We start from the raw sequence: 12137 nt of genomic DNA, 5'->3' as shown, positions 1-12137 counted from the left end.
ACCGTCAGCATTCTTCTCCGTTCCGAGGTGAAGGTCTCCCGCCTGTAGCTAGCTAGTCGCCTAGTCCTCCACTCTTCTAGCCTAGATCGTCCCGACCGATGAAGGAACGTTGGCCCGACGGTGTTCTTCCATGACCGCAGCGGCAGAAAGTTCGCATCGCCCGTGGCCTGGGTGTAAACCCGTGATCGCATCTGCTTCCGGCGGCCATGAATCCTGGGAGGCATGCCGTCTCAACAGCGACCGGGAAGAAGAATCCGGTCTGATCCTTTTCCCTCGAAGAAAAAAAACAGAGTCCGGTCTGATCCTATCCGAGCGCCCCGACCCACGGGCCACGGCGGAGGAGGGGAAAGGCGAGAAAGGGACAGGGCGGACGGGCCTTGACCCAGGCCCGGAGGCCCAACAGAGTGGGTAGGCTGGTCGCGGGCCGGCCAGTCAGCGTTTGTGAACGCGCACATGTCGGCTCGCGCCGACGCGCACATGGCCCCCGCCCTGACTTGGCGCCCCGGTCTCGGTCCACCTGTACAGCCCCCTCCTTCCTGTCGTCCTTCCCCCGGGTGGTCCCACCCACCCCCGCCGCGGTGCGTGCACCCGCCCACCATCGATCCCCCCTGGCACCGAAGCCCCGCCCCCAGCCGGCTCAAAAGCAGCAGCGGCCACCGCGCCCGCACCTCCTCGCACCTGGCACCACCACCAGCAAGCAAATTCACGCGCTCCGCCGACCGCGCGCGCGCACAAGCGGTAGCAGCAGCTCGAGAGCGGCGATGAACCGCCTGACGCCGGCGCACCACGGGGCGATGCCGCCGCCGGGCCCGGGGCAGCTGGCGCGGTACGGCTCCGCGCCGGGCTCGCTCCTGGCGTCTATCGCGGAATCCGTCACCCGCGGCGGGGACCACGCCCCGCCGCCCGTCAGCCGGTTCTACTCCGCCGAGTCCTCCGGCCTCACCTCCTGCGAGTCCAGCTGCCGCACGGACGGCGGCGGCGGCCGGCCGCGCGCGCTCGAGCGGGCCTACGGCGGCTCCGGCGAGATCCGCGTGCCACCGCCGCCGCAGCCGCAGCAGCACCAGTCGCTCGCGCCCCCGGGGCCGCCGCACGGGCTGCTCCGCCACAGCAGCTCCCCCGCCGGGCTGCTCTCCCGCCTCATGGCCGACCCGCACGGTACGTCTCGCCCTCCCCTGCCCTGCCCTGCCTCGCCGTCCGCCTCGATCGCCGTCCTCGCGTGAACCCGACCAGCGGCGTGGTTGCGTCGCCGCCCCGGTTCGCCGGTTCCCCCGCGCGTGGTCCACGGACGGCACGCGGGAGCATGACTCCCGTGCTCCAGCTTGTGCTTCCTGGCGCACGTCTGGCTCATCGTTTTCTGCTTAATCACCCCACACCTACTGGTACAACTAGTACTCCACTTTACTACAGCTGAATCCGAGGTAGCAGTAATAACTGGTTTGAGCGAGCTAATTAATGATGCTTATCGGGTGGTTGCCATGTTGGCATGATGTGCCAGGGGAGGGGTACTTCTCTTATCCCAATTCCTAATCTTTTCCCCCCAAGTTAGTTACTCCTGTACGTTGAGCCCCGAGCACATCGACCTGCCACTGCCCATTGACTCATTATTCTACGCGCGCCTCCCCCGGCACACGTGCGCGGCAGCATGCTCCAAACACACGGTATATATAATGTCTTTACTGTTACTAATCCCAGCTTTAACGATGGTGCCTCGCTAGTGACAGTGCAATGCACCTGCGCTGTTCCCGCTCCGAACAAATACCCGGGCCCCACCCCCATCCCCACCACAATGCATGGGCGTACGTGTGGTGCCCACGCATCCTTGACGCCGCCGCCCCCAATCATCGTGCGCGCCTCATGCGCGTCGCCCTTCTCACGTCATTGGAGGAATAAATCTTTTTACCGCCCGGAGCATATTTTTTTTAAAAAAAAGATCAGGTGTGGAAAAAGTTACTGTAGTGAAGTGATGGATAAAAACTGTCACGAACCGCTGCGCAAAAAGAAAGTTAATCTTAGGTTGAATTTGCACCCAATAAGATCCGAACGGCCGTTCAGCGTCGATCAAGCTCCCTCTTTCGAAGACGACAAGTCCGCGACATGGGTGAAAGCGAGGCCGGCGGGAAACGCCACGAATTAACGGTCACCGGAATGTGGGCGCGAGTCGGCTACACCGGCCTGTCGTGTTGGTTAAGCACTCATGCGTGAACCGTAGGTTCCTGGTCCGGTCGTCGGAACCAACGGTTTCCACATGCAGAACTGATGCGTGCTGTACTGCTGTGTATGCACGCAGGCATGGCTCCGGCGAGAGGGATGGGCAGCTACTCGCAGGCGGGCACCGACGCCGCGATGGCCCACGGCCACAGGCAGCTCAGCTCCCAGTGGAGCTTCTCCAGGCAGGACCTGCCGCAGATCTCGGAGATGGGGATGATCCCCGACATCGGGGAGAGCATCGTCGCCGGCGGGTGCAACAGCTCCAGCGACGGCGGAGGCGCCGCGCAGTCCTCCTCCTACCTCTCCAGGAACTTCTCCGTCAGCTCCTGGGACGACACCAACTCCATCATGTTCTCGTCCCCGACCAAGAAGCACAAGCTCGACGCGGCGGACGACATGGTCACCAGCTTCAGCAACATCGACTCCCAGGTCGGGACACATCCTTTGGCTCCTTGCTGCGCCCCGGTTCAGTTTTTGTGCTCATCTTTTTTTTTGAAAGACCAGTTTTGGTGCTGATTGAAGCCTTCTATTGTTCTCGATGTACAGTTTGGGTTGTCAAAGTCGTCGTTGGAGATGCCCGGCATGGATGACTACCTGCAGCTGCAGCAGGACTCCATCGCTTGCAGAGTTCGTGCAAAGAGAGGCTGCGCGACCCACCCGCGAAGCATCGCTGAGAGGGTTAGTTCGGTTCCCACCTCACCTGCTGAATCTCCAGTACGATGCTGATATTCTTGCGCGGTGTGCCATCTTGATGCTGGGTACTGATAAGCAGAGCAACTGCCTTGTTGACGTTTAATTAGGAAAGAAGAACAAGGATCAGCAAGAGGCTGAAGAAGCTGCAGGATCTTGTGCCCAACATGGACAAGGTAAATTAAGCTGAACCTTTTTCGCTTCTATCAGTACATTTTGGAGAGGAATTACTGAAAATCAGGATTCACTAAACAACTGAACCTAGCAGCTACCCTTAGGGGCAATCCATTCCATCAGTAATTCAGTGTGCATTGTTCGCTATGTGCGCAGCGTTTGGGCGATAATTTCCTGAATCATCCCATGGCTATTCTTCCATTTCATTACAAAATGCAAATGAAGTCTGTGTAACAACAATAAGATCCTGCTATGCTGAATTGGCTTTGTACAACTGTTCCTACATAAAAGTGATGTGGTATGCTTATTAGTTTTTTCTCCTGAATATGCAGCAAACAAATACGTCAGACATGTTGGATCTTGCTGTAGAGTACATCAAAGAGCTGAAGGGCCAAGTTGAGGTATGCATCACTTGCTGCAATGCCATGCGCATGTCAGAAGTCTTTGTCTGAATAAATTAAGACGCAGTTTTAGATTTCCACATGTGCACACAGCCAGACCCCAATTGGTTTGGACATTTGTACCTTAGGCAGTTACTATAATAATTTTGGAACTAACTATTTGTGATTAGCGTTTTTGTCTCAACGTACTACGAACAAAACATATCTCTTACTATGCTAAAAATGGATCCTTGCAGAAGCTAAAACACGACCAAGCAAACTGCTTTTGCTCAGGCACTCAGAACAGCTGACAGTGGAGAAGCAGATGGACAAGGTCTTATGTGGCACCGATACGATTGTTGAGCCCCAGTTTTTTGCTTCAGAATAACTGGCTGCAGCAATGCTTAACATGTCAAGTCGCTTCCATGACTCAGCTTTCCCTTTCATGGTTGTACCACGGATACCGTCAATGCCTTCAAGACTAGAAGATGACACTTAGGTTATCATAATTTACCTCCTGTGAAGCGGTGTCTTATGTGTAAAAAATCCTCCATTTCAGCACGAATGGGATTGCTGTTGGCAAAATTATTGTAGGAATATCTCGTGTGCTCTTTTGTCATTGAGCTCAATTTTGCACATTACTAACTTGGCACTAATATTAATGAGTACTAGGCATGCATACCAAGGAGAATTCCAAAAGAAAACTTGAGAATTCAGCTTTTCTATGCAGGCTTCGCCGAGAAAATTTATGTCAAACGAACAAGAGAATATTCTACTCGTACTCGTATATCAACTCTCTAGAGGCATTCTGTTGTGTAAAATGATGGAATAATTTCTACTTAAGCACTGTAAGCTAAAAATGGTATAAGGCCATTCCATTAATTTTCTTACTGCGTCTGAAGTTTATTTATACATCAATCCTTGAAGAAAAGGAAAGGCCAGAGCAGCCAATCGAGGCTGAATTTCATATGTGCGCTACTGCATATGTTTGTCAATCCGGGCAAAACCACGTCGGTGAATCTTGAGCTGCTGCCACTTATGCAGCTGTCCTATAGAAGAAGCTCAGATAACGCAATCTCCGGTTATCTACACACCTCTCCTGAAAGAATTTCACAGGGGAGAATTGGTTCCTCAGAGAGATAAGAGTAAGATACTGAAGCCAAAATAGAAACGAAGTTGTGCAAGGTCTGCTTATTGTCGGATTTTGAACAGAACTCTACTTACTGTCTTGATTGTGTTCTTACAAGAGATGGCTGAAGAGCGTCGTAGTGCCCATAGCCGTCATAGAGAACGCGGACTGGATTGTCCTTGCCATATTCCTGGCCATATTCCGCTATGATCCTGGGGCTATCGGAGCTGCTTGTATACATGTAAACCGTGATGGGCATCCTGCAACGCAGCTTTTCTCACTAACAATAGGAGGCCAAACTTACCATGTGAGGTGGCGGCCTACCTGAGAACATGGGAGCACATGAGCAGTTCAGGTTCTCCTCCCCAAGCATGCGGTTTTCTCATCTTTCGCACGTAGCTCTCGAAATCTCCTTCAAGGAACCTGACATTGAAAAAGTTAACACGACAGCGATCATCTTTGTACATTTGAAACAGAAATATAATGGTTAACATAGAATTTTATGGATGGGACTATTTTGGAAGGTAAACTTGTTACATTTATGATTTATCATAAAAGGTGTAAAACTGTAAACTTGCTGCACCAGAATAGTTTGTACGCAGAAACTGATAACTACACTAGTCTGTCCATTTTAACCATATTATTTTCCTGTTTACTCCTATTGCAGAAAAATTGTAGACGGACTTTAACGTATCATCATCAGAATAGTAATAACGGGAAAAGGATGAAACCATTCAGTGTCTCCTCTTCTCTTGACAAACTCATCAGCCACCTGGAACAGGCCAACAGCAGGTTAACAATCACACGTATACGAGAAATATTACAGAATTCTGTCGAAAATACATCAAACAGAACTGAATGAACAGAAGCTCTGTTGATGATGGACACTCACTTTCGCTCGAAGCTCGTCAGCCAGTTCCTTCTGCGCGCTGTCGCTGGGTGACTGCTTTCCTCTCCTCAAGCATGCGCCGTAAGCAACGGACCTGAACAGGCATCGGCCGTCCCCTGTGATTCCTGAAATGTGAAGGCGGCATCACTGTAATCCATACAGAAATACAGAACGTTCTGCAGTCCAGAGCACCAATCGGTGATTGAAACTCAATCGGAGTCAGCAGATGGAATCGCCCGCACATAAACCAAACAAGTAGTATTGCTTTAGGATTTAGATTAGCGAGAGGTATTTTCAGAAGTAGGTTATCTGTGATTCTGTTCCATCAATCCGTTTTCTGATTTCTGAATTTGCCAAAGGGAATACCCACTTCTCAGAAGATGCATCTGAAACCTCTATCATACACAAGCATAAAGATAGTGGAAAAGAGAATACAGGAATAGAAGAAAAAAAAGGAAGCATCTGACTGCTAGCCTACTACCACTACAATTCCATTGATTGTGATGATTACAGTTTTTGTATTCTTAATCAACAATGATCTAGCCACTTTATTCTTCGACCGCGTCCAGAACCTAAGATCTCCGATAAACAAGCATGAAGAAACTGCTGCCAAAAGGAGTAAAGAATCCGTCCTTTCTTGAACACCGATCCCCAACAAAAGAAAGAAGCCTTTTTTTTAGTGCTTAAAACTATAGGCCAAGAAACACGATAGGCCGATAGAAAGAAGAGGAGGAATCAGCAATCATTATGAATGAATGAACCAACGAAATGGGGCGCGCGGGGACATACTGATCGCGCGCAGCGGGCGGAGCTCCCGATCCGACATCCGCCGGGCGGCGATGTAGGGCGGTCCTCCGATCCCCTGCCCGGCCTTCTCGGTCGGCTCGGCTCCTCCCGCCGCTGCCGGGCCCGGAGGGGAAGCAGGCGGGCGGAAGGAACGCGCGAGGAGCTGGAAATGGGATGGGATGGAGGAATGGAACAAAGGGAGCCGGGGGGAGAGGGTGACGGGGGTGTTGGAATTGGAATTGGATTCTCGCGCGCACGCCTTTTTCGCTGGCCTTTCGCTATTCCAGCCTCTTTCTACCGCTCGCGGGGTGGAGTGGAGGCCTCGCCTGCCGCGGAGCCGTTGCCGATGCGCTGCCCTGCCCCGCGCTCTCCTTTGATTTCCCGCCACAAATCGTTGCCGAGCCGTGGCTTTCGAATTAACCTCGCTGGTGGACGGAGATTAAAGCAGAGAGCAGCTGATGGGTGCGGGTCCCACAAAGTAGCATTGTTTGGATCTCACGAAGAAGCAAAATGGAAAAGGCTGTTGCCTGATGGGCTGAATGATGATTACAGGAACAGAACAGGTAACCAGTCCAATGGCTGAGAGGCCAGCAAAATTCACGGATCGCATTTCGCGTCCGTGCCAAATGCACATCTCGGGTAGGAACCCGTGATGTCGGGCCGAAACGTCAACAGAAGAAACATGGAGTCAAGTCAATTCCATGCGAGCCGAGTCACTAGGCTCATCATCCTCTGTCGGCAGGATGCGTCAATGCCATCATCCACCACCAGGTGTCATTATCTCTCACCAGGCTTATTTGCTGTCAGTCTTACCCTACTTACCGACGCTGTAGTAGCGTCTAGCGAAGAGCCTTTTGGCGCATCAGCTGTCAACAACAGTGTCTCTTGGCCTCAGGAAACGAGCTATGCATCTTCGGTTGCTTGCAAAGGATGCTGGAATGACAGAGAAGCAGCATCTGATCTTATAGAGAAGAAACAACTGTACACATCTCTTGACATAGGTAGAACTGTAGACGTGGAAAATGCCCTACATCACCCCACCGAGCAGGGGGGGAAGAACATCAAGGTCTTTGCTTTACCCGTAGAAAACGGCACCGCCAAAAAAAAAGAGAGGAAATGATCAGGAGGGAAACAGGGCAGAAAGGAGATGTACATATCCACTGATCAACCCAACCCTACTCTAGCATCCTAGCACTGGTAGAGCGAGAAGCCCCTGTTCTTCCACAGCGAGCTCAGCGTCCGCCCCAGCTTCCGCGATTTGGACTTGCACAGTGGCTTCGACTCCCGGTGGCACACGATGGCACCACCATTCCCGGCCTCTGTTAACTGGCTCTGCTGCTGCTGGGGCTGCTGGGGCGGTGGTGCGTCCCGCTGCCTCTGCTCCCGGAACAGCTTCAGGAGCTTCTGGGCCTTCTCCCTGCCCCTCCCAGTACCAGCCGCCGAGATGGAGACCAGGGACGGGACCACTCCTTCCTGGAGCACTGGCGCTATGCACTTGTCATCGGCCGTGCACATCACCAGGAGGCACGACACGGCCTGCTCCTGCTCCGTCGGCTCACCCGTGTCGAGCAGCGTTGCTAATGTGCTGACCAAACCCGGGGTGGACATGATGTCCTTCCTGCCAGCCTGGGTTGCTGCGAGGCTGATGAGCACAGCGAGCGCCTTCTCTGTCCAACCGAGGCCCTCCGTTGCTGGAGACTCGGTGAGGAGACAGTGGAGAGCATCCACAATGCCTGCAGTAAGGAGCGCTGGGACGCTGGCCTGGTGGTTCGAGAGGTTGTACAACGTGTACAGGGCGTCATGCTTGCAGGAGCTGCTTTTCGTGTCGCCGGCCTCTTGGCTGTACAGACGGTCGACTAGGAATGACACAGCCTGGCTCGAACCGATGACGGCCTTCGCATCAGGTAGGCAGGAAAGGTTAAGGTACAGTGCCGTGGCTGGACCAAATAGGCGTGGATTTGATATCATCTGCTCGAGTAGGTCGACAACTCCAGCAGATAACAGGAGTCCCTTGTTTCTGAAATAAAAAAAAGGTATTGATAAGCAAAGATGCTAGGAAAAAAACAGTTTCACTAATTTTGAGTTAATATACACCCTAGATATTTTCAACTGGCAATAATTGGTGAGGATGACTAGGAAGTAGTACCTGTTATTGTTCACTGCGAGGTTGAAAAGAGCCATGGCACCAACTTCCTGTGCCTTCTCATTTCCATCACTCACAGCATTTCTCAAGAACTCAACCAGCGCCTCAGCAAACCCGTTTGAGCCCAGCTGGATCCTTGCTTCCTTGTCGTCTTTCAAAAGAAACCTTATCTGCTCCACCAACCTACACTGCTTGTTCATGTTGCTTCTTTCATGAAGTAAGAGCAGCAAGTTCCCATAGCCCTCATTCAAATCAAAATCGTTACAAGAGCTGTCATCCAGCGTTCCTGATTCACTGTTTGCCGGCTCCTCCTTTCTCATATTCTCCATCGGGACAACCTTGTCACTCTTCACATTGGTAGAATCAAAACTTTCAACAGGCACACAACCTGTAGCCTCAGTGTCTGAGAAAGCAAGTCTCCAATTTACATCAAAAGATCCTGGTGGACCATCAGGAACTGGAAAATCATTCTGCTCACACCAGCTGGCGATCAGGGCCTTCACACAATAGTTTGGAGTCAATGACAGGTGGGCAAGTTGCTGCTGAGTTTTAGGACATGTGCTGTGACCATCGTTGAACCACTTCTCAATGCAAACACGCTCATAAGTCTGTCCAGATGAAATGATGACTGGGTCATACATGAGCTGTAAGGAAATAGGGCACCTAAGTTCTTCAGGAGGCATTGACATATTTTCAGACCTTGGACCACCACCACGCCTGCAATTGAATGATCCGAGCCTAGAATTGAAAGATCCAAACCTCGAATTGAACGATTGAATGCTCGAAAGCTGTCTACTGAATGCTCGGCCATTGCCGTAGGGTCCGTACATGTCATCCATGCCTAATACTGTAGGCGAGCAGGGAGATGATCCTTGAGAATCTGTATCATCACCAGCCTCACTTCTGAAGAATTTTGAGTATTTCCTCATGAGATTGTACAAGTACGACACAACAAGCTCCTTCCTCTTGTCATCATCAGAACGAGCCTTCTCGATTAGCTTCTTGAGGGCTCTTCTCTCAGTAAGTGCTGCCCTAGAAGATGTAATTCCCAATTTCAGAGCAGCCATGTGGAAGACCTCAAGCTCCCCACTATCACTGGAACCATTTGTTTTATTGTTCCTCTGGAGCAAATTGATCACATCGTCACCAGCTTCCTTCTCTGATCGATCCAATGTAAAGACAATCTCCTCCAACTCGCTAACAATCTCTGTAATCTGTACAGAAACAAGTTCAGGGTGTCAGTAAGTACTGCACATTCAAATATACTGCAAAACCATAAAGTGACAAAGGCAAAAGGTCAGAGAACCGTGATCCAAAGATATTGACTAGATGTGTTTCTTTGCACAATATACCTTACAGCTGATATCTTCTGTTACTATGCTTTCAACACGCCTTAGACTTTCCTGAAGCTGGCTTCTAGATTTTTCAAACTTCAAAAGCACAGTTTCCGAGGTGATGGCCTAGAAGTAAAATAAAATCACTGTTAAGAAAACTGTTCCAATTGCACAACTGTCCAAAAGAAATTGTGGTTCTATCCAGTGTGTTGTACTAGGGCAGAGGGAAGCATGAAATTACCAAGTAGAGCCTGCTGCTGTCAGCACAATGTTGAAGAAGCCCTTTGGCTTTATCTAGAGCGACATGTAGTGAACACAATGCCTGTATACCAGACTTGCTTCTTGGTCTTGATGCTTCGATGAAAGGGAAAATGGTGGAAAGCTTAGATACAGCAGGAAGAAATGCTCTACAAATTCCTGCATGCAACTGCATAAACAAAGTAAAAAAATTATTCAGATTTTGTAGTGAGATTAAGCAAATCCCAAAGAGAGATGGTATATGTTCCAGTAACTTATTGTAAGTCTATTATTTGCTCCATATCGTACAAAGACCCCTGTTGAGTAGCAGTTTTTTTTAAGAAAAAAGAACCTTTTAGAAATCAAAGCATTGTGATTGTACTAACCATTGAAAATGTTACTCCTTAAAAGAGTATGGAAAAGAAAAGTAACCCTCATTGATCCAACAAACATAGAAAGCTTTTAGGATGTACTTACAAAAGATAGACAGCACAAGATTAACAGGAAGTGATGATACCTTGGCATCGTTAGCCAGAAAAGGACCTTCTTCGGCCTCTATCGCATCCATTGTTGACTGCTACCTGAGCTCCAACATCTGATTACAGGACTCACAAGAACAACGAATAACATTAGCATTTCACTCTAAACATTCTCAAGTTTCTGATAAAATTAGATAGGCTTTTCCTTAGGACAAAAGGAGATAACAGGTTTGGACATTGGAGAATGGGACGAAGCAAATATCCAGCCATTACGAGTAGAAATGGAAGAGATAGGAATGGCTGAAATCTACTGGCAAGCCCACAGTCCACTGTCCTCCAAGAATCAACTATGGCTTTCAGAAACAGACCACTGAAAAGGACGTTACTTCTATAAAATTTGTGATTTCCAGTTCCTGGAGCCCAAGACATTTTTTTATCTACCAAATTCGCCTGTTTTGAAAAAAATCTAAAGCTCCAATATAACCAGCGTTCCGCATTTGACTCTTCTCATCATGTCAAAAAATAAAGGAAGAAGGAAAAAGAAAACAGATGTCGGCAGCTTCAGCCTTCAGGGGTGGAGAGAGAGAGCGTTGGGGCATCAGATGAAACGACATTTTCATTTTCCAAAATATAAAGATCAATCTTGCGCGCTGAGGAAGAGCGTGGCGCCACGCAGAACGCAAATCCACACCTCAACGGTGGATTTGATTGGTCATGCCTACAGGCTACAGTTAAGGAATGGAACTCTCGGAGCATCCATCCAAACAAGCTAGGATTACTCACCAAGGAAAGAAGGAATTACTCCTCGGCAGGACGGATCTCCACCCCCCGCCACTCCACCGGACCGAGGGAGGAGTTCCGCGCCGGCGGTGGCAGTGGACCGAGGATCCGGCTGAGGGAGGGAGTGACAGTGCAGCGGCGGCACAAAAGGCTGGCGGTGGCGAGCTGGGAGCCTAGGCTGGGCCTCCAGAGCCAGCCTTGCAGGAAGGCTGCGGGCGCTCGTGGATGAGGAGCAGGAGGCCGAATGCAGCCACGCCTTGGCGGGCACACTCACCACGCTCAAGCTTTGATCTCTACCTGCGCTGACGGCAAACGAATCTCACCGGAGAGGTCTCCACGTGGCTCCGGAGGTCGCCGGCGACGGCGGCGGCCGAGGAGGAGGAGCGTGGGGCGGTGGGGAAGGAGAGAGAGAGGAGAGAGGAAGGGAGGAATAATGGAGAGTGGGGGGGACGTTAGAGTTGAGAGTGGATTTTATTCAGATTTCAGGGCCTGGGCCCGGGAAAGTGAAATAAATGCCTTTTCTTTTTTTCCCTGTGGGGTTTTAGTTTCTTTAAAAGGTTTCTTAAGAATGGTTCATGCTCCCTTCTCTGTTTCTTTTTATTTATTCTTTGTTGCATCATTGCTTGTGGTGGAGTTTGGATAAGCTTTTTAGTTTCTTGGAAATGATTTGTCAGTTGGACAATGTGAGATGTGGGCTTGCAGCATGGTTGGTTTGTAAGCATGTGTGTTTGAATGAAATTCTACAAAATTCACACTCAAACATAGGACGTATGGTTTTGGGTTTTGTTTATCTGTTCAGTTTTCTATTTTCTTTGCTTCAACCATGTATTTCCTCTACTAGTTCTTATTTAGTAATGGAAGAAACATTATAGATAGCGAGTTGTGGCTGTCTTTTAGAAACATTATAG

The 12137-nt window shown here is 50.1% G+C and overlaps 3 protein-coding genes across 4 annotated transcripts; 1 reads left to right on the top strand and 2 right to left on the bottom strand.

Moving 5' to 3' along the window:
• The first annotated feature begins 613 nt into the window (after window positions 1-613).
• On the top strand, window positions 614-4137 carry LOC112891829 (transcription factor bHLH128-like). Its single transcript, XM_025958808.1, has 6 exons — window positions 614-1155; window positions 2288-2637; window positions 2755-2886; window positions 3009-3074; window positions 3405-3473; window positions 3710-4137. The coding sequence occupies exons 1-6, from the start codon at window positions 762-764 to the stop codon at window positions 3761-3763; spliced, it is 1065 nt and encodes a 354-aa protein (XP_025814593.1). The 5' UTR covers window positions 614-761; the 3' UTR covers window positions 3764-4137.
• A 164-nt stretch (window positions 4138-4301) lies between these two features.
• Window positions 4302-6494, bottom strand: LOC112891830 (OTU domain-containing protein At3g57810-like). The gene is made up of 6 exons (XM_025958809.1): window positions 6260-6494; window positions 5474-5595; window positions 5313-5353; window positions 4906-5004; window positions 4677-4841; window positions 4302-4551 (listed from the first exon to the last, which is right to left on the bottom strand). The coding sequence occupies exons 1-6, from the start codon at window positions 6294-6296 to the stop codon at window positions 4539-4541; spliced, it is 477 nt and encodes a 158-aa protein (XP_025814594.1). The 5' UTR covers window positions 6297-6494; the 3' UTR covers window positions 4302-4538.
• A 679-nt stretch (window positions 6495-7173) lies between these two features.
• On the bottom strand, window positions 7174-11664 carry LOC112891828 (U-box domain-containing protein 45-like). 2 transcript variants are annotated; one of them, XM_025958806.1, is made up of 6 exons: window positions 11233-11664; window positions 10488-10565; window positions 9975-10160; window positions 9752-9859; window positions 8403-9613; window positions 7174-8273 (listed from the first exon to the last, which is right to left on the bottom strand). In XM_025958806.1, exons 2-6 carry the CDS (start codon window positions 10536-10538, stop codon window positions 7445-7447), a joined length of 2385 nt encoding a protein of 794 aa, XP_025814591.1. In that variant the 5' UTR covers window positions 10539-10565; window positions 11233-11664; the 3' UTR covers window positions 7174-7444. The 2 variants fall into 2 exon arrangements, with proteins under 2 accessions (XP_025814591.1, XP_025814592.1); XM_025958807.1 differs by lacking the exon at window positions 11233-11664 and having other exon boundaries at window positions 10488-11219.
• Between the last annotated feature and the right edge of the window lie 473 nt (window positions 11665-12137).

This window comes from Panicum hallii, chromosome 5 (assembly GCF_002211085.1).
Source record: "Panicum hallii strain FIL2 chromosome 5, PHallii_v3.1, whole genome shotgun sequence".
NCBI classification, from domain to species: domain Eukaryota; kingdom Viridiplantae; phylum Streptophyta; class Magnoliopsida; order Poales; family Poaceae; genus Panicum; species Panicum hallii.
This window is presented reverse-complemented; position numbering and strand designations above follow the sequence as displayed.